Genomic DNA, 22,303 nt, shown 5'->3' with positions numbered 1-22,303 from the left:
GTGCTAACAGCATCAGGATGTCTCATGAAGGGCAGGTTCCCATGGTCAGATTTATTGCTAACTCTTTAAATTATATCAGCTTTCAAACAACTGACCTCGGTTTGAAGTATGACTGTGGGAAAACAGCTTTGTCAGTGCCAAATCTTTTCATATTTCCAGCACCTGTACACACACCTGCAGGAACGGTAAATACAGTGATTTACATTGTCAGAGTCCTAGAACAACACAGCAGACTATCCTCTCTTGTGTATTTTGGCAAAACACATTTGTTACCACTGGGAAATCTTTTGTTTATACTTGAAGTGCTGAGAAGGTAATAGGCTAATTTTGGCAATTGTTTGAGTAGGAACCTTCTTGTGTACACAGCTGAGTCTATCACAAAGGCATTCTCATTATAGTTTGAATACTAACACATGAAAGCTAATGACAATTAAAAGTAGGAAGAGGAGGGAGAGATTATGGAGAGGGTGTCTCTTTTAAAAGAAAGCATAATTCAGCTTCTGCTGCCTTCAAAGCACTTCCTTGGAGAGTAGCTTGATGCTTTTTGTGTCTGACCCAGCAGTCTGAGCACCATGAGACTGAAGCAGCAAAGAATCAGGCTGTGGGAGAGTTTCTTAAAAGATGAAGGGAAGAGCAGGCAGCCCTTGAAGAACCCTAGTGTTTAGAATATGTAAGGCCTCTGAAAATTGGCAAGAAGCTGAAGTTGAATTACCAAGCAGAGCTAGGGACCAACATAAACTAACAAGTATAAATGCAAGCCTGAATTTATCAGCTGAAGCCAGGCACATATGAGAGTGTGTGTGAATTCCTTGCTAAAAGCAGAGAGAGCGAGCGGGTGATATATTGCTTTGATGCTATTTAAGAGAAAATAGTCACAATCCATATCATTTTGCTGTCAAATGTATTTGAAAAATAGAAAACATGTTGGATATATGTACTGCAAATAGTTATCAACAGTGTTCCAGAAGTATTTGGTTTAGTGGGTTCCTTAGGATTCATCATTCAAATGTCTTGAGTTATCTTGAAACAGGCTATTGTTCTGTGACTGTGGTAGAGCGAGAGCATTGCAGAGGTGAACTGCAGCCTGTCAAAGCCTGTGATGCTGCTGTTCTCAGTGGAGAGACTCTTCCAAAGGGCTTCATTCAGTCTGCAGAAGTGAGTGTTTTGCTGGTGTTTTGGAGGCATTACCTCTCTGTGATCTGTAGAAGGCTAAATTTAGTCCATTGTCCTTTGAACCCCCCTTATGCATCTTTACACCCCTTATACACTTTAGCAAATCCTGATTCCAGGAAGAGATATCTTTTACCTCTCAGCATATGGATATCAGCCTGATGATTACAGTTGCATAAATGAAGACTACCAAGAAGGGTTCCAGGTCCTGGTTGTTGCCCACTGTATGGTTTTAAGAAAATTCGTTGCATCCTTTTGATTCCACTGAACAAAAATTGTAAAACCACTGGCACAAAAGTGTCAAATATTGAGGTTTTCTTTTTGCAATCCTACTGTATGAGGGAAGCTCCTTGTAATTGCAGGAAGAAGAGAAAAACTTCAGGGTCAGGTACCTCATCACCTCTAACTGATGCTTTAGGAGAACAGAAAGTAGCAGGAGAGTAAAGTGCAGAGCTGTGGCAAATTTGTCTCAGGGCAGCAGTTAGAGTTGCTGGATGAAAGCAAAATATGGCCCATTTGTCTGGGAGCCTCTTTGAGGCTCGAGGGTGTGATTGGTGCTCTAAAAATGTGGAATGTTACTATGTGCTATTAGAGAAGGAGCGAGCTCAGTAAGTGTTAGAGCAAGCAGTTGTGACAACTGAACTCTGGAGTTACAGGGTGGGCTATTAGGGCCCCTCTTGTGTTCAGTTATCTTGTATTTATGATTATTACTGCTGGTGGTGGACAGTGATGTAAAGGTTAGTCTTCACAGCAGATATTTTTCTCTGATAATCCTCTTCATAGCTTTTTGTCATAGCCATACTTTGCTTCCTCACAGATGCCTTTTTTTTTTTCTTTCTGTTTTTAAACCTAAATAATCTACTGTTGCCATGCACATGTTGTTGAGTTTCAGAATTGGAGCAAGCCCATAGCTGACTCCCACACCAAGCCCCCAGCGTTCAGCCATTGCAGCAACCTGGTTATTCCACTTGGTTTTCAAATGCCACCTCATCTCCCTGAAAAGCTCACTGCATCTCAAAAACTGGTTTCTTTTCTTTTTTTTTTTCCCTCCCCCCACGTAGAGCATGATGAATGTGGCAGTGGCCAGCACAACTGTGATGAGAATGCAATCTGTACTAACACTATCAGGGGACATAGCTGCACCTGCAAACCTGGGTACGTGGGGAACGGGACCATCTGCCGAGGTAAGTCTGTTATTTGAGAGACACCATAAACGTGTCAGGCTTTATTACTGTTTTCTGACAGTCACCTACATGCTGGGAACTCATGATTGCTGGATTCTGCAATGATTTGCTTTAAGGCTTATCATCTGGCAAATGGAGTATGCGTGGAGATGATGGGAATTGGTTTGTGCATAACTTCTTAGCAGGAAAGAAATATTTTTTGCGTGGTAGAGGAAGAGAACTTTTTATTTACTACACTGAATACTGTCATTTGAGCTAGTAGAATTCAGCTTTTAAGTGGTGTTCATGTTTTATAAACTGTAGATGATATGTGCTGTCACCTTTGGCTTTTAAATTTTAATGACATGCATTTCGAGTTAGGATAATTATCTTTTATGCTAACATCATATGGTTGTTATTTGACTACTTGCATCAGAATTGTGATTTTTTTTACATATAAATCTTTAAATGTGTTTTTTGAAGATTTCTCAGTTATTTAAACAAGAAGTATTGATAGCTAGCCATGCTCTTTTTGAAGTGGTAGATCATTTATTTAGGGTGGTTTTTATGTTTTTCTTTCAGTAGAGAAAGAGAAGCAAATGTCTCATATAAGGACAAAGGAGGGAGTATATTAAATAGTTGGATTAGTGAGAACTGTGTCTTGAAGTACTGTTGAGTTGTAACTCATGCATTTATGAATTACACTTGTCTCATAAAAAGCTATATTTTGTCTTGTCTGGGGTTTCATACATTCTGACTTTCTAAACAGAATTACAGTAATAGGAAACTAACTTTTAGGGGTTTGTTTTATTTTATTTTTGAAGTGACAACTATTGAAACTGAGGAACGTTTTGGATAAAATGTTCTGTACAGTTTGGGGCACAAGAGGCTGGATATTAATTTTTCAGACTGTAGTAAATTGGCCAAGCAATTCCTTAAAGGAAGATTGATGCCATTCCTGTTTCAAGCTAAAGTCCTTCACAAAGATCAGCTTGTCAGCTGCTGAATTAGCCTGTACCATCAGGCTGGGTTTTCATAGGACTTCCTTTGGGTACTTTCCACCCATGCAAGAGCATCCCTTTATTTAAAACTAAAATGGTTTGTAAGGATTTAGGAAGGAATAGGAAAATGTTGTGAATGTGTTGGGCAAGTTAAACCTCAGTCTGACTGTACTGAAGGTCAACAGCTGATACCAGGGAGGAACTCATTGCAGTATGTTTTCAGTCCTCGATTACAGTAAATGTAAATTGCAGCACAAACAAGTGTAGTTTCGGGGAAGTCTGAGTACTAAACAGCCTGACTGTGGCATTAATATTATTAAATAATTAATTTATTGTTAAAATTATTTATTAATATTAAAATTTATTTATAAGTATTATTAACAATAATTTGAAACAGTGGTATTTGGATAGATTAATAAAATCCGTGTTTTCACACTGGTTTTCTTCATTTGTGTACCTGGATATTTGGTTTAGTGTGCAAAAAACTCCAAATGGAACTCCTACTGCATATTTATTAACTTAGCAATGTTGTAGCAATGAAATTTCACTGGAGAAATGCAATAATGTTTTTACTCTCAAAGTTCTGTTGAAATCTGAGTTTCTACAATAAATATTTTTATATATAAAAATATTGCATATTGTATATATGCATGTATTTTTAGTATGCCTTGAGTTTCACATGCAAATGTAGTTATAGTTGCCTTTTTGAGGTGGATTTACATGAAAATACAGGAAATTTTGTTCTTATGTTCTGACTGAGAGGCATAAATTAGAAAGAAAACTGGAGATTGTAGGAAGGGGTTTGCAGTCTAATAATTATTAAAGTCACTAGGGATAAGAATAATCCAGCACTGCGTGGAGTAGTCATTACTGCAAACCAGGTAGTATTAGAACTGTCTACATTTTAGTAAATTATAAAACAAACAGTGCAAAGTGCTGGTTTGAATTTCTCAGCCTGTGGTTCTGTGGTTACTTGGAGTTTTCACAAGCTTTGATGCTAATTAAAGAAATGTTCCCGTTCTGTCCGTGGTAATACCAGAAGCACTACTTTTGCATCTTTTTTTTTACCAAGTTTAGCAGTGGTACATTATCAGTTACCTGTTACAGCAGTTTCCTGGGGTTGGCATAAGGAAAGAGGTGTGAACACATCAGGACAACTATAAACTGCTTATATTGGCTTGTAGTATTTTAGGGCTTTATCTTCAGGCAATACAGATTGGGAAAAACATAGATATAAGTCAAGGTGATATACCATCTGGAGATAAGATAAATGTTTCTATTCTCCTTGAGACATCTGTAAGTGCTTTATAAATGTTTGCATGTTATAGATGTGTACACACACAAATCAGTTGTTCCCAGCACTACTGGAATAACACATCTCTGTAGTACAATAGGAAATCATATTAGTATTGTCCAGCCAAACCATAAAGAGAAAAATGATGATTTTATGATGAGAGAAAAGGACTGGCTTTGTGCATGATTCTACAGTCTATTTCAACAATCTATGTTGTAGAAAAGTGAAATCAGAGTAATGATCTTCTTTGGCTTTAGTGAATAACACTGAGATAGTATTTATAAAAAAAACCCCACAGAATGCTGTTATTGGTGTTTTAGAAAAGAAAATGTGTAGTTGAATCAAACTGCATTGTGAACTACTGGTAAATATAATGTGATTACTCTGGCAGGAATTTGTGTTGTTTGCAATTTTCTTGAAAAGTATGGAGAAATAAAAGGGACAGAAATAACATGGACATGGATATTATGATTCCTGGGGAATTAGAAATAAATCAAAACCCAACTGTTGAAGAGGAAACCAAATATTTTTTTTCTGTATAATCTGGCTGTCACGTGTTTTGAGTAGCAAAAAAATTTTGTGGATAAGGAATTGTGTTAACAGGTTTGTTAAGTTGCTCTTTTCTGTGAATGAAACTTTGAAAAAAATCAAAAGAAGTAAGAGTGATTCAGGACACAGAAAAGGTTGTAGGTGGGTAGTGGAAGACATGCCATGCCCTTTTACTTGAATTCTGTAATGAACTTACAGAATCCATAGGTGAGGGTAGAATAAGGACAACCGGAGCAATTTCACTAAATTTCAGGATAGGATTTAATAGTGCAGCATAAAGGCTGCATTTAGAGTAGAAGGGAAAGGTGATAAAAATTGGTTTAGCAACAGAATGTTGTGGTTTAAAAAAGTCATGGTGGGCAAGTGGCTACCTGGTTTAGCATGGTACTTTGAAGTGTGCCTGTCAGTATGGACCTTGTGGGAGATGAGTGTTTAGTGGCAGTGGTTAGATGAAAGAAGTTTCAGTTTCCTGGGACAACCATGTTTATGAATAACCCATCACTTGTGGACAGGACTGTGTGTGTGAGCGTAAAACTCTGTCACCTACAAGATGAGTAAAACTCAACTGTCATGGCTCTAGCTGAAGAACGAGGGATATGGAATACAGAGATAAATTCTGTGTTTTGACTGTGGAGGATCTTGGTCTGTGTACTGTTGCAGTGTTTTTGTGTGTAATCTTGACAGGGATAATCTGGGAGGCTGGAAAACGCGTAGAGGGAAAATGTCTTGCTCTGTTTTTTGTCTTGATAAGTTCTAGTTCCAGTTCCACTTGGCAGACTTGCCCCACATGCTGTGGAAGTGACATGTTGAAGTCATACGTGCCATTTGTTTAAAACACAAAAGACTTCGTGCCCCACAGTCTACTCTGCCTTAGTGAGAGGGAGGGCAGAGAACACTTGATGTGGGATGTACAGTCTTACAGCTTAGCAGAGTTTATCATAGAGCTTGTGCCACAGACTGAAGTCAAAGGGAAAAAACCAAGGTGTATTGAAACATCATTAGGTTTCCTAAAATGATTGATGACATTTGGGATTAAATGCCTTAAAACAAACAAACCTCCACCCACCAGATTTTGTCAGGAACAACATGCAAGTTGCCATCAAGGTTTGGTGGCAATTAGATCTTTTCTTTAGTACAAGGAGCCCTAGATGTAGTATGCAAGCCTTGTCCTAAGTCTTGGTATTTTGTTCCAAATGTTTGTTTTAAAACATAAATTCTGCCCACAGCTGCATTTGTAGACTATCAGAAAAACAGAAGTGGCCTTGAGTGTATTCAGATGGTAAACAGGAGCAATTCTTTGGAAATGTAGACAATGTGTGTTTGTTAATGTTTTTCTCGTGTACCTCTGTTGTGGAGAATGAACAGAAGTTTGGCACTTAATCAAATGCAAATAGTTTTCACTGTACTTCTATATTTTACATGTATAATCTGTCTAACAGGTATATTTAGTGTGCTATTAATAGCTCAGTGGTGTCTACTGAGGTGTAGATTTATTAGAATGATTAAATGAAGTGGATTTAGTTACAATCATAAACCTTAGAGCAAGTGTGTGCAATATGACTGATGCCTGGGCAGAGAAACACCAGGTATCAAGAAATAAAAATCAAAATAGTGTTTATTCTGATTAATATTCAGGCTATATAATGGTTTATTTCTGCCAGAATATAGACTATGATTATTTTTTCCCTGTTGTATTCTTTGCAACATTACACAGGAGGTATTTAAGAGATTACAATCCAGTGTATGGTGGAGTCTTAAAGACAAGGGCCATTATTTTTAAGTGGCTCAGTTCTTCTGGTGTAATCTGGAAGTTTAGTTTCTTAATTGTACTGTGGTTCCCTATATATTTTTGCCTTGGAATGTGTGTTTAGGAGTGTCATTGTTACTGATGGACTTGCTGGTCACCTCAGGAATAACTTATTCAGAACCTTATATAAAAAGCAATCAGATTTCAAAAAGGTACTCTTTTATATGGTAATGGGGGGAATCCTATGGAGTCTTTATTCATAATACACACAGAATGTTTACTGACAGCTAGAGTATATCTCAGGCTTGACAATTGCTTCTGTTTCATGTCAATCAGTAAGTTGGCTTCTTTTACATTGTTTTAATCATAAATTGTAATTGGATGGACGTGTGGTTTTGTGGCAGTCTGAGAGCTCTCTTTCGTTGCTGATTTCTTTGTTTCCAAGCAGGTATTTTTTAAAGTATTTCTTAGTCTGAAATATATTTAATAATCTGAAAGATGTGCCCATAAAAGAAGTTATGTTATCTCCCAGTGTGTGGGGAGTATAGTGATGGTGTAGTAAATAGGTGAGTAAAGATAAAGAAGTTTTTGTATTATGAAACTTCACCTGCTGTGAAAAATACTCGAGACTATTTTTAGTAAGAGCTAAAGAAGTAAAAAAAAAATAAATCAGTCTCTCTGGTTATTTCTGTGCTGAGTTGTCTGCTTTTTTGGGTCCCTTTTACACTGACATCAGCAAAGCTAAGGTAGATTAAATGTCAGCAATGGGAGACAGACGTGCTGATATCTTGATATTAAAGCATATCAGATCACTGTAAGGTAACTAACTGCCACTTAGGTTTATGTTTTTTGCATGTATGTGTGTCTGGAGGTGGAGTTGAAAGTCTTCATGAAGCATTGGAGTGAGTTATGAATAATATGTAGGGCAAGATGGAAAGGAAAAAAACATGTCTTTTCCCTATAGCCTTCGATTTTTTTTTTTTTGAAGCTATAAAGCTTTGAATGGTTGATATGCCTTATCACAGCTTTAATTGCTGTTTTGGTGCAATATTCACCAGTCTCATGAAAGAATATGTGAGTTTTGAATCATGCTGAGATTTTCATCTTCGTTCTTTGCAGTCCTGAGCTTTGTGTAGGTTTTTTATACCTAATGAACAGTGAATAAATCACTGCAAAAGCAGGTGAGTGCATACACTTGCATTTTGCTGTCACTTGGCACATGTGGAAAACACCATGCCAAGTGTAAGAAACTGGGTAGTCACACTTTTTGTGTGAGGCATTCCAGATACAACTGATTTAATAATTTTAAACCAGTGTATAGTTATACAACAGTGCAATTAGAATTCTTGTAGGTTTTTTTCATTCTAAAACTAGTATTGCTGGACACAGAACCAAGACTGATGGAAGCCACTAAATTTTCTGTAGTCCTAAATCCATTGTATTAATAAAAATGAAAATGTGAAATTTTAATGTAAGAATCTTTGTATCTTTGTTCATTATTAGATAGCTATCAAGTGTGGTGTGTTCATTATAAGTGCTATGTTTGTGTTTGGATTATGAGTTATATAAACTCACTTTGTGAATTATTTGCTAGATTTTAAATTTCAGTTCTGATGTTGTTCTTGGGTTGGTTTTGGACTGTGATGCTTTAAAATGATTTTGATGAAATTAGGATGATTTATGATAATTTTTTCTTGCCCTTAAAACATCATCACTTAGATTTAGTCGTGTGAGGTGTTGAAATGCAGATGTAAGAGCCTGGGAAGGAGAGAGGCGTTGGGAGAAGATTTATTAAGATTTATTTTATTTCTCATTATCCTGCTCTGATTTTGTTAGTAATAAATTCAATTAATATCCCCAAGTTGAACCTGTGTTTTTCCCTGATGGTACTTGGTGAGTGGTGTCTCCCTGTCGTTATCTCAACCCGTGAACACTTCATTATATTTTCTGTCCCCTGTCCATTTGTGGAGGGGAGCGATTGGGAGGATTTGGTGGGTGTCTGTCAACCCCCTGCACTGCATTAAGAGCTAAGCTCTACATATCCACCACTCTGCTGTCCAATTTTACAGCCTCTTTAAGGGCACAGTGTTTCCTGGGGATTGGATCCTGTTCTGCGTGTGAGATTGTTCAAGATGATTTAGAATGCCCATCAGTTATGGAAATAGCTCATTTAAAACCCATGATTAATGTAACTTGTCAGAATCCAGATCCTGATCTCTGTGCTGTCACAGATTTTCTCAGTGCTCTAGATTTATAACTAATTTGAAAGGAGTGTAGCAGTGATTTGTGCTTGCTAGAGGAGCAGTCCAGTCCAGAGAACTGTTGTACCTGTATAAAAGGAAAGAAGAGCTGTACTTACCTGAAGTATTTTGAGACTTAATCTGACAGGTCTTTCTACCTGTATGAGTAGGTGCAAAGGGCTCAGCAGACCTACTCATGAGTGTTTAGGAGAGCTCCTCGGTTCAGATTCTGAGGTGGCTCACTTGCTTGTTGTCTCCTATTACTTTGTTTTACATTCCTTGATTTCGAGTCAGCAGTTCACTGTAAGGTCACAGTCCTCTGCAGCGTCTACAAAAGAATTACCAGTTGGTGACAAGTTAACAGATATATTCCCCACAGTCTCCTGGGCAGTAAAACTGGGTTGTGTGGAAGCATGAGACTATTTCAATAGTTATTTCTTTCTCTTTTAAGAGAGCAGTTAATAAAAGCAACAAATGTGAAGATTTTACTTTATAATTAATGTCTGCTCCATACATTTTACTTATTTTCTACAATGTGTTTGAGATCATCTTAATAACTCCTGTTTGCAGCAGGTGTATCACCTCCCAGGTCTCTGTTGCTGAGCATTGAGGAGCCAGTTCAGGGCTTCCTGAAGTCAAGAAGCAGCTTTGTAATACTATTAGAATGGTTCATTTGTGTTCTACAAGCTAGTATTTTTTTTTTTCTTTCTTCCTGTAGTATTGAAATCTAAAATTTGAACAAAAATTGTCAGTCATTAGCCCTCAAACACATCCTTCATTGAAAGAACTCATTCACTATGTTCTGCTGCTTTTTTGACAGTGGGACAATAGACATTATGGTCAGTGGTTTGGTCTGCAGTACTGACTGCCCTGAACCTGTGATCCTTATGATTTGTGAAACCCTGGCTGTTTAGAACTGTGACTCTCCTGGCCTGCCCTGGGAGCTCGACATGCAATTATTGGGTACAAAGTACTTATTTTTTGATGGTAGGTGGAAGAAGTCAGTTCATTAAGAGCATCTTGAAATATATCATTGCACAAAGCTGATTGCAGTGTGGGCTTGGCTCAGAGCAGCCACAGGAGCATAAGAGCAATAGCAGCACAGAGTTCTCTCTCTTGTGAAGTCATTTACAGTGTGCAACCATTTTAGGATTCATGTATATGGAATGAGTACATCAAAAGGCAAGAAGATGCCAAAAACCATGAAATTGTTTCTATTCCCTGTAGAACGTAACCAAACAGTATTGAAAACTGAATATAAGTATCTTGTGGAATGTAAAATAAGGGCCTTGCAGTTATTGGTTTTGGCAGCAGTTTCTGGTAACACTGTGCTGTCACCCCAGTGCAGAAGGAAGTAGCTTTTCACACAGCACATAAGTAATGTGAGAGCCCTTGGTCACAGGGTGGTGAGGATGCCAGGCAGAGTGAAAAAGCTGTTGTATGTCAGAAGAACAGCCTAACTAATGAGTGCACAATATTTGGTTTGAGAAAGGTGATGGGTAATCTTTAGTCACCAGATCCTTGCCCTGTTCTTACCCTTGATGTTCATTATGGGCTGTATTTGGAGAGAGGATACTGGGCTAATAGGCCCTCTGGAATAACCTACTTGATTTATTTTTGTGTTCTTTGGGCTGGAATTACTATTAGAGCAATCCTTTTTGGGTAAGGATAATATTAGCCATTTATATATGTATGTTGTATTTGTGCAAAGAGGCTGTTCTTAGCAATAGCAGTGGAATAGACACCAACCAGAAAACTGCTCTCAGCCTCCTCTTCCTACTGATTTCCCCCACTACAGCACACCAAGGTAAAACCATTAAGTGATTTGTCAAATGTGACATCCTGATCCAGGATTCAGACTCTGTTCCCAGTCTGATAGGTCTGTTCTTAAACCATTGGGCTGTGATTTCTCGACAGGAACTGTCAAAAATATTTTAAACATACCTGAAGAATCAAACAAAAAGAGTCCAAAATAAAGCATTTGGGGATATGTAAAAATTAGGTTACCTATTCAGTCTTAAGTCCTTACTGGTAAAACCACAGGTACTGTGGGGTTTTTGGTACCTCTCCCTTATTCAGTGCACAGTGTAGACACATAAATCAGTGAAGGAGATGAAGTCCTGAAATAAGGTGTTCTGTGTTTATTATTTTTGTTTTTCACTGTGTGACCCTATTATTGTTAGCTACTGTCCCAGTATCTGTTCTGAATTTAGGATGTTACCAGGTCCTTCAGAAAACAATATATATTTTTTCATCAAATGCTTGCAGTGGAGTGAAGACATACTTTAGCTGCCTTTACATCAGCTTTCCAACTCTCCAGCTGCAGTGGTTTAGTTGTTCAAGCAGCTGCCCAGGTTCTCAGGCCTGTTGCTCTCTCATCCTTCTGTTTTATCATGACTTTAGGAGTACAATATAGTCTTTGTGGTCTTGCTGTTGGAGGGGGATGTGGGCAAAAGAGGTTCAGTTCCAGGTTCCCAGGTGGGTGTAAGGGGACTGTTTGACTTTCCTCTCTGCAGCTCCCATGGTCCTTACTGCCTTACCATTCCCTCTGTTCCCCAGTTGCATCCTTCCTCTTCCTTTGTCCTCCCCTGGCTCGTGCAGCACTGTGAAACATGATGAATGCTGTAAGAGTATTAAGAGGGTGTGATTAAACATTTACCAACTGTGGTTTTTCTCAAACATGGCAAAAGGCGTATCCTTCAAATCTCTGTGCCAAAGTGGGGACCCTTGGAAAGGGGAGAGTAAAAAAAAAAACCCAAAAAAACAACTGATACTTATTTTGAGAAATAGATGATTTTTTTTTTTTCCTACAGTGCAGCTTCTGGTAGATACTCATCACAGGAAAAACTTATTACAAATGGTTTACTTGACCACAGTACTGAAAATGGCATTTTCTAGCAATAAAGCTTGCATTGCCCTGTATGTAGGTATGGCTCACTTTGTTTGCATGAGTCACATTGGTTGGCTTACTAGTTTTGGAGGTTGCATTTATCTTTTGAGCACTGGGAATGACAAATCTGGAAGCCATGCAGGATGTTTGATGGGACAATTTGCATCTTTTTATCTGGAAAGATTCTCCAGTTCAACTGTTTCACAGTGGTGCTGGTGTTTTAGTCTCTGCAGTGTGCTGGAAAGTTGAGGCACCCCTGTGTGTGTCTAGAGTTCTTACCTAAAGTGTTCAACGATAAAAATAATAACTGTGTCTGTGCTAAGTGAGCATATGCTAAGTACAAGACTAATTGCAAGCTTAAACACTATACTGAGAATGGTACCTGAAAGAAATGTTGAAGTGAAAAAGAATGTATTCTGGAACCTACTAAAAAAAAACCCCAAATGATGCTTTGAAGATTGTATCATCAAAATGAATTATTAGGTGAATTCAGTACACGAACTACAAGAAGAATGTGAATTAAAATAGCTCAGAACACATTATGTGCAGAGGGAATTAGAAGTTAAAGTAAACCAAGTAGAGGTGGGAATTGAAGGTGTCCCTCTTTTCAACGTAATTTAAAATTCAGTCATCCAAGAGTAAAAATGAACAATTTGTATGTCATAAAACCGAAGAGTTTTTATTTAGGTATTCCTGAAGGGCCAGAGCTGTTTCACCTGTGTTGTTATTCTGTCAATAAATACTCAAACAACTTAGTGTGTCACCTTGATAGTGCTTGCAGTTTTCCCTCACTTTTCTTATTTTTTTTTTTTTTTTTGCTTGTGAGTGTAAAGAGGGGAATTGTCAGGCTGGATTTTTGAAGCTGAACTTCAAAACTCACTATTTATTTGAAAGCTAGATGCTACAAAGGCACATCAAGAAGGGACTGAAATTTTAAAATTATCTAAAATTCACAAGTGTGCCTTTTGTTTTTTAAAAAAGTGAAAGCGGTGCACATCCATACCTTTGTGCATGTCCATCTTACCTGTCTTCCTCTGCAATCTGTCAGTTATGTTGGAACCTAAAGGGTATATGTATATGCCTCCCATAGATTATGGGATGTGTTTGCTGCCACTGATAAACAGGCTGGATAACTGTTCTCAACAGCCACTATTGTACTGTTAAAATGTCTCCACCCCTTCCCTTGAGCATATGATTTCACAGTGTCTGGTGGCTTTGCAAAGGAGCTGCTGCCAGTGGAAAGCTCTGGGATGGAAAAAAATGGCATCTGGGTGTGGAGCTGCTAGAACACTTGCAGAGTTCAAGTAGGTAATATCCATTCCCGTGCATTAATTGTAATGGTTTACTGATGCTCATTAATATGCCACTTTTATTACCAAGACACATGGTTGTACTGCTTTCTTGACACCTATTATTTCCTCCCTCTGAACAGAACAAAGGAAACAATAGTCTTCTGGTATTGCCATGACACACGTTATTTCCCAATAAAAGATGGAGGTAATCCAATCAGTCCTGCATGCACATCACAGTATTCCCTTAGCCTTCACAGAGAGGCAAGTGAGAAAATTCTCAATGTGCTAATTTTACACCTGACTGAGCAAGGTACGTGTCTAACCAAAAGGAAGTGATTGACTCCAATGAGTCTACTTAAATAATTAGGCACTTGGTTTTTTAGTTTCAGGCTGAATATGCTTTGCTGTGTTTATATCATACAGATATGAACAGGCAGCAAGCATTCATCTTCTGCTGGGGTATCAAGGGGAGGTTGAATTCATCATTTCTGAAGAAAGGAGAACTGAGTAGCCAAATCCACCCATCTTTGAATCCTCACGAAATAGAGTGCACTTGGAAGAAGATTTAGAAACTAATTTTCAGTGACATCACAGAGAAATAGTTGAAACCAAAATAAAAATGAGTGGGAATCTATAAGTAATTGCCAATGGTTATTACCAAGTGATTTTCAGTGCTCCGTTATTTATTTATACTTCTACTGTGTAAAAGCATTGGAATTCAGAAATAGCTCAGGTTTTACCCACTGAATATTTCCACCCATTGCATTAAATGTTCATCCAATTAAATAAGTGCCTACACACAGCTGGAGTAGAGAACAGACAATATACTTCCCAACTTACGGCCACTTGCTGTAACCACTAACCCACAGAATTAGGCATCCTTGCACTTGCTTTTCTGCTCCCATGTTTTCCACAAGTTCCCTTGTGGAATGGAAGAGAAAAGGATGGGAAACCTCTTCGGCTTCCCTTGCCACAGTGCTTTTCTTCAGAAAGAAATGGAGCTCTGGGTTTCATTTTTTCTTTTTTTTAGAGTGAGGGCAAGTTAGCCCTTGCGCTTCCACATTCTTGGACAGGTGCTTCAGCAGCTGATAATTGAGGATGGCATATCCCCTTCACCTTGATTTGCATGGACCTGTGTGGCTTTAGACTGGGGACTCTTCCTGGAAGCCAGTGCTTTTGTGAGACTCCCTCTCAGGGCACCTGGGCACGAGGCCAGCAGGGCTGGAAGTCTATACAGTCTAAGGCACCTTGTTTTCCACTTATTCCAGATGACAACACCTTGTTCTTTGCCAAAAATTTATCCATGTCTCAAGGTAACTGGCGAAACTCCAGTGCCTGGCACTTCTCACAGGCTTGGTGGGTCAGCTGGAGAACCGAGCCAAAGAAGTGTCCTGGTTCTGGCCAGGACAGGGTTAATTTTTACAGTAGCCAGGAGGGGGCATGGCCAGGACCTGGAGGCTATTCTACATTTCCAGGGGACAGGGAAAAATATCCCTTCCAGGTTGGCACAGTCAGGTTTTTTTCAGGGCTTTCCACGGGGGTGAACACTCGCATGTGAAGCATTCATCTCTTACACGCTCACTTATTAATATTGTTGCTGTTACTGTGTGTTTTCTTGTCCCATTGCTGTTTCCAGTAAATTATTCTTAACTCAACCTGTGATCTTCACCTTATGTGCCTCAAATTCTCCTTTCCATGCTGCTGCTGGGGAGGAGGAGCCGAGGACAGGGGAGTGAGTGAGCAGTGTGTGGTTTCGAGTCTTTCAGTGGGAACACTAAATTGGGGAATACCATTCCTAAACCTCGACAGGTAGACTGAAGAATAGCATTTTTAGATGTAGGTACATAATTCTGTCCACATGGCATTTGAGGTATGCAGGTCCTTTTTTAGAATTTTTCTGTCTGTTTTTTTCCTTTATGTGTTACTTCTCTTACTGTTCCTGTTGGTATGGTTGTCTACTGGGGAGAGTTACACCTAGTGACATGGTAAGTTATACCTAATGCATGAGATTTATTGCATGAAAACAATTGTAATTAACTGTGACTGATAAAAGTAGATGTTAGAAATTTGTAAGCAGTGTTTCTTTGTGCCTAGTACTTGAAACTGAAGATTGCACATTAAATAGAAATATGATATATATCTTGAAATACAATTTCAGATACTTCTATGATGTGTTTCTAATCTCTGAACTGTGTTTTTTTCTATATGCTTCAAAGTCTTTTATGTTGCTGTGTTCTAGCGGTTGGTGAGAAATATGCTGGCTTTCAGCACAAATAAACTGCACTGTAGAATGTGACTAAGCTTAACATTAGCAAACCTGGCATTTTCATCTGGATACAGTTATTTTATTGTTAGTCAAACCGTAATGTTCTTTCTGATGCCATGACCCTGATAAACCTTGTAAACTGTCATACCAGACAGGTCCAGTAAGGTCCCCATCTGCTCCAGACAACCATGCTAGGTACATGTTAATGAGGTAATACGTGAGGGCAGGTAGTCTGTTCTTGCCTCAAAAATTACATTTGGCAAATAATACATCAAACTGCTACAAGAACTTAAGCTGTTACTTCTCATGAAGTTTTTCAGGTGTGGTGAGAAAAAGCATCTTCATTAAAATTTTGTTGATGCCATCAAAAGAATACATGCACTCCTCTGACACTTCCCCCTGTTCCTTTGGAGCACACTGCCGTGCTGAAATGCTCCGCAGGACTGATCACTCTGACGTGTCGTGGGTTGCATTTGTGTGTCTTGTATTGGCAGCTTCAACATACAGCAAAAGCACCATGTATCTCCACTTAGCTGACTCACTTAAGCACTTCTGTCATCCACAGACTGACTCTGCTGTGTGAGGATGAAAATACTTCTTATTTAAGGGAAATTGTTTTAACCCTATAGTTGGAAACACCCTGATTTATAAAACATGCAGTATGGAGGTTGCTGAAGTTGGTGCCTATGCAGGCAATTATTCACATTTACGTGGATGGTGGCATTTGTTCATGAGGACTGTTGAACACACATTCAGAGGCTTTAATATGCCTTTTCTAGTGTGTGGAGTGATAAATGGCTGCAGATGTGGAAATGTCATAAAAGTACACAATCTTACTAGAAAGGAGGAAAGTAGAAACTTTCATGCAATGATATTTGAATTCCACTTACACTCACCAAAGGGAGAATCATAGAGTGGTTTGGGTTGGAAGGGACTTTAAAGATCATCTGTTCCTAACCCCTGCAATGGGCAGGAGCACCTTCCACTAGACCAGGTTGCTCCAAGCCTTGTCCAACCTGGCCTTAAATACTTCCAGGCGTGGGGCATCCACAACTGCTCTGGGCAACCTGTTCCAGTGCCTCATTATGCTCCAAGTAAAGGAAAAAAAAAAAAAAGCTTTGCTGCCTCCAGTGTTATATCTTACTCCTTGCTCTGTGCTACTCCAAGTATATCTGAAGGTCCATTTTTAGTGTGCATTTATTAACCTGCAGTCAATATAATACTTCCTGTCATGTTTCCATTATTATTTTTATGAAATTAAGATGCCAGTATAATTGCCAGAGTTATTGTTGAACCCAGCCTACCCGCCTTTTCATGAAAGTCCCCAGTTAAATAATCAACTTTATTCAGTCATGTTAGGTATTTCTCATTAAACCATAATAATTTGAAGTCTTTTCCAGTAAGTCAGGTGAGACTTTCTCTTGAATTTATGATAATTATATTGGTGATAGATCAAATAAAAATATCTTCTGCTAGCAGGGTTATTTGCATTTCACTTGTGATGTCGACTAGCTGACATGAAATCTCTTTTCTTTTTATTGCCTTATTTCAAGGATGCAGGGAAATGAATACTGGGTATAAAATGATGAGAAGACAAATAGATGCTTTAAGTTTGAACCAACATAAAGCATAATGTGATTTTTGTTTTTCAAGCCCAAAGTCAGTGCAGACATTTAGAAGGTTCAGATCTGATCCTCAGCAGTTGTGGATCATATTTATTAATCTCATTATGTAGTTGTGCATTTAAGCAATGCTGAAAGAAGTGTTTATTAATGTTCCTTTTTTTTTTTCCACTGAGGCATTTGCTATGCTTGTATAGATATGATATATTGATAACATATTCTATGGAATTTCTGGGTTAGGACACATTTTCTGAAGCTAACACCAGCTTTTGTGGTGGTGTTTGTGGAATCATGGTATCATTTAGGTTGGAAAACACCCTTAAGAGCATTGAGTCCAACTCTGTGTGGTTGCAGTGATCAGATGAGGGTGATACCAAACCTACCTGGCTCGTGAATGTGCCTGTATGGATGGGCTGGTTTTGTGTTCATCCGTCTTTTCCATGTGATCCCTTCCTGCCCAGGTTGTGTGAGTTCTGCACTGCCATGGTGGACTGCTGAGCTGCTTGGTCCCCATATGCCTTCATTTAATGGGATCAATATTGAGTTGATAAATAAACAGGGGGAGAGAGAATCGAGCAGGTTCAGACAGGCTCAAATCTCATCCGCGCTCACTGAGTCGATCGGATCGGTCGGGTCAAAATCGTGTCCTCTCCCCTGCGGGAGCCTCAACCTGCACGATTGTTCAATGCTTCTGTACACAGAATGAATGGAGACTATATTTTGTACACATTACTGTCAGTGTCTTAGAACACCAGTTAATAAGGGCAAGGAAACAAGTCTGTTCCTAATGCCTGTCACTGCCTGCAGCCATCGCTGCGCCATGTGGGCTGGGGAGAAGCACAAGAGAGGGTAATTCAAGGAAGCAACATAACTCAATTGTCTGTTTCCCTTCTCATCTCATATTTTCCTTTCTGATTTTAATGACACAGCCGATGGACAGGCTCTAGCCCTTGGAGTTATTTTGGATTGTCTTTGAGTGATTTTTTTTTCTTCTTTTTTCTTTCATTTCTTTTTGACTTCCAAATTGCTGCCATTGTTGCCCGCGAGCTGCTGCTGAAAGGGCAGGACCTGTGGACTGTCCTGGGGGTGTCCTTTATATTGGTTCACAGAACAGCCAGCTGAGTTGTACAGCGAAAGCTTTGGGTTTGCTCTGCCACAGAACAAAGTGCATTAACTGTTTCAGTGCATTTTTTTTAAAGAAGTATATTAAGCTCACTTTTTCTCCCAAATCTCCCAGCTGACAACATAAAATGTTACTTTGCCACTAGGACGGCATTTCTTTTGCTGTCATCCTATGCTGGGGGTTAGCCAGGCTTTTTAACTTCTTGAGTGTAGGATACCTCAATGCATTTGGTTTATTGATTTTTGAAAAATACATGGTGTGACATTAAATGAATAGTTAAATACTAAACTGTTAGGAAGAAATGTCCCTTTAGTGTATTTTAGATTAGAATTTGTCAGGACAAATACTTCCCATTTTAAATTCAGCATACCACCACAGACTACGCAGGCAATTATTTTAAAATGGTTTTTTTCTTTGCTGGTTGATTTAGTGTGAATGAAATCTAAATTGATTTCTAGAATTTATATTGAAACCTAGTCCTAAAGGCAGAAGTCCTCAACTCAGTTCATATATGGTGTAACACCGACAGGAAGCGGGAAAACCACTGTTCCCTTGGCAGTGGGCAGGCTGTAAACTCCAGGAGGCCAGTCTTCAATGACCAGGAACAAACTTGTGAAAGATGGTCACTTATTTTTATTATTATTTTTTCTAGGCTGTGTTACTGGGCCAAGGACTACTGGGGTATATGGATTACTTTATTTTTGCAATCTGTTTTACTGCTAGTGTCTTTGTCTTCCAGTCTTCATGAACCTTTGTCTTTCTCATGCATCTTCATCTTTGGCTCATCACCCTCTTTCCAAGCAAGAAACTTGTGAATAATCTGGTTGGAAACTTATATTCGCTGCAACAAGTTGGTTGCAGAATGTCTGTTTTACACGTTCGAGAAATATATTTTTCCCTTGTGCTGATTATTTCTTTTCCAACATTAGAAGCATCTCTGATTGTGAACTCTAAATAGGAATAGAAGTGTGGCTAGCTTGTACAGTGAGAAAATGTTTAATTTCCAATTAAGTACTGGGGCAGCAATGCCTTAGGGGCAGAAAGGCAAGAGGGGTGAAGAATTCCTTGGTGGTATTTGCTGACTGGGTGATTATTAGCAATAGGAGATAGTGAAACTTAATTAGAGTTTCTGATCTGGAACAGTGTATTAGGTTTAATTATGTCTGGAAGTCTAGTATTTTACACTTTTTCTTTTAATTAAAATGTATGAATGTGAGTAGCAAAGCTTCTAAGTCTTACAGTCTGGGAAGGCCAAGAGCAAGAAATAACTACATTGTCTACATGATGCCATATTAAAAAAAAAGCCCACAAAAAAACCAGTGTTAAAAGCTGAGGAAGCTGGAGTAAAGGTGAGCTTAAACATCTGACCTGTAAGAATTGAAATGAATTTCAATAGTGTACAGAGCTGGATTTCTTGGCACAGCTCCAGCCAATATCTATGTGATCCAATATGTAGCAATTCATCCTAATTTTGAGTTGTCATGGGGTCACTCTGTGCTCTTGATTGTCCCATCTTTGATGTCAAACATAAACATTGAAGATCCAGTGTGGAGAACGTTCAGAATCATACAAATGTGGTCCCTGAGTGTCCTGGGGAAATTCCAGTTGCTATTCAGCATTGATGAGCTGCAGGGACCTATATCTCAGCAGTAGATGAAATAATTCATTTGCTAGATTTTCACTGCCTGGTTTCAGGTTTAGGAGCGTTACTAAGATGCCGTGTGAGATAAAGCAGACGATATAAAGCACACAAATTAAAAGTGAAAGGGATGGAAAATATAGGGAAATGCACATTTACGGTGATGAAAGTGCCGTTAAAGCTACCCTAATTACTCTTGATAAGAAAATACAGTAATAAAGATGACACACACTACAGTATGAACTTAAGTGATCAGCCTCAGCATTCCTTCTTACATTTTAATCTCTCCTGAAAGAGAGTGATCCACCACTCCAGCGTAGCTGATGGTGGTGATAGATGCAGACCATTTCAGCAGTTCTCTCTGTTTTGGCAGCTCTACTCACTCATCAGCAGCGCTCAGACTGCTGGGATAGATCTCCCTGTGGTTTGTTTTGTATCTCAGCAGATTTTCCCTCTCAAGTGATGCTTTTGTTTTATGTTGTGAGAGATTGTATTTATTCCTCCTTGGAGTCTGGGTGAAAATGGCACAAATAGCACAAATACAGTAAATCCTTGCATAAATGAAGTTCAACTGGTTCTTTTTTTTTGTTTCTGACCTTCAAGTGATAGAAGGTCTTCGTTTAGTACAGGTGAGGATTATAAGTTGAATGAAGGTACTAATACATCTTCCATTCAGAAAAAAAAGATGCAGAAACAGAGCATGAGGTGAGATGTGAGCATTTTAGCTGCATTAATACACCTTGGGGAGTTGGGTAGGAAGCTGAAGCGTGGAGGAGGAAAGCAAATGCAAGCTGTAAGGAGGTAATGAGGAATGGCTGATGTGCCTGTGGTTTGTGAGGGGCTTTCTTCAGTTGTGGGAAACACGTGGAAAAGAGCCATGCACTACTGGGGGAAACTGAAAATCCCCAACACCCAGGTGTATTTTAGAGATCTCTGTGCTGCTGCTGAAGTCTCTCCACTATTATTTTCATTATGTCCCTCTCCCTGGAGTCATGAAATGCCATTCTTAGTTCCAGGTACCTAAGAGTAGTTTAATGGAGGTATATGCTGATAAAATTTGTGTTGGATTAAAAGCCCATGTGTTTCCCTATTTATAGGAACATATAGGAAGAGAATAAATGCCAGAAAACAACAATAAGATCCTCCTGGCAGTAAATGGGTAGTTCTGTTCTGTTCAGGGTCTGTCTATGGGTTTGGTGTAGGCTTGGGCAGCCTGTGCATCTCTGGAGAGCAGGGCAGGCACACGGAAACCAAAGGTGGTCGTTTGGAAGTGCAGGTATTGCTTTGTAGATGACTGTTGAAAAATAAGTGGAGCCAAGATTTATAAACCCCGAATTTTAGTGAGAATGACATAAACTGTAACTTTAGGACCTGATTGCTTCCCGTGTTCCTGTTCATGTCTTGGTTTAAATTGCAGTTGAATATAAAACCTGCAGCAAATAACAGTCTGGGTGCTTGTGGAGAAGAAAGGTCAGAAACTCAACTGAATTTATGGTGGTTAGATGTTTATAGAGTGCAGTGGCTTCTACATCCTCCTGTTGCAGCAATCACCTAAAGAATAAGGTCTTGGGGATCACAGAAATTGGAGCTAGAGAAGGTTTTTTAACAAGAGGCTTGCAATTGCTGAAAGGACCTTCATGGATCTGAGCTTTGTTTTAGATTCATTCTTGTCATCTTTACCAGTGTGGAGTAAGTCTTTATGTTGTGTATTGTAACCAACTGGAAATGGGGAATAAATTATTATTGCTTGTGTTACATAAGAAAATTATGTATCATGTACAAAAATTAGTAAAAAAACTTACGAAGGGTTGTGACAGCACCACCCACTGTAGTACAACAGATGTTTCTTTTTTTAAAACTCAATCATTGTATCCTACAGTGAGTTAAATGGGTTACAGCAAGGTTAAAACTTTGTCCTCAATGATGTCCATAATTCAAAGCTTTCTGGTATCTTAATGCTGGAGAAATTATTCCCATTTGTAGCATCTGAGTCTTGGACATGTTTACTGCTCTCTTTTTCATATCAGCAAGTCAGGTGCAGACAAAACATCTGAAGATGTTGTTAGTGAGTTAATAACTACAATCAATGTAAAGATAGATTTAGTAGCCAGGGTTGTAGTGCAGAAATGTATTAAATTTATATTTCCTTGGGTTTTGTGTTGGTTTTTGTGTTAGTTTTTTTCCTCTTGATTAGAAGTACTGCTCAGTCTGTTCATAGAATAATAGAATGGTTTGGGGTTGAAAGAGACCTTAAAAGATCATCTTTTTGCAACCTCCTGCTGTGGACAGTGACACCTTCCACTAGAC

The 22,303-nt window shown here is 38.8% G+C and overlaps 1 protein-coding gene across 2 annotated transcripts in view; it reads left to right on the top strand.

Annotated features, from left to right (window-relative positions):
* NELL1 (neural EGFL like 1) overlaps positions 1-22,303 on the top strand; it is a 273,582-nt gene that overhangs the window by 163,069 nt on the left and 88,210 nt on the right. For both annotated transcript variants that reach the window (XM_018083431.1, XM_018083430.1), the window contains exon 13: positions 2,232-2,354. In XM_018083431.1, the coding sequence (XP_017938920.1) occupies positions 2,232-2,354 (123 nt within the window). The remainder of the gene's footprint in view (positions 1-2,231; positions 2,355-22,303) is intronic.

Source organism: Manacus vitellinus, unplaced genomic scaffold, assembly GCF_001715985.3.
Source record: "Manacus vitellinus isolate BGI_N305 unplaced genomic scaffold, ASM171598v3 scaffold_63_pilon, whole genome shotgun sequence".
Classification (NCBI taxonomy): domain Eukaryota; kingdom Metazoa; phylum Chordata; class Aves; order Passeriformes; family Pipridae; genus Manacus; species Manacus vitellinus.
The sequence above is the reverse complement of the archived record's forward strand: the minus strand, read 5'-3'. Positions and strand labels throughout refer to the sequence as shown.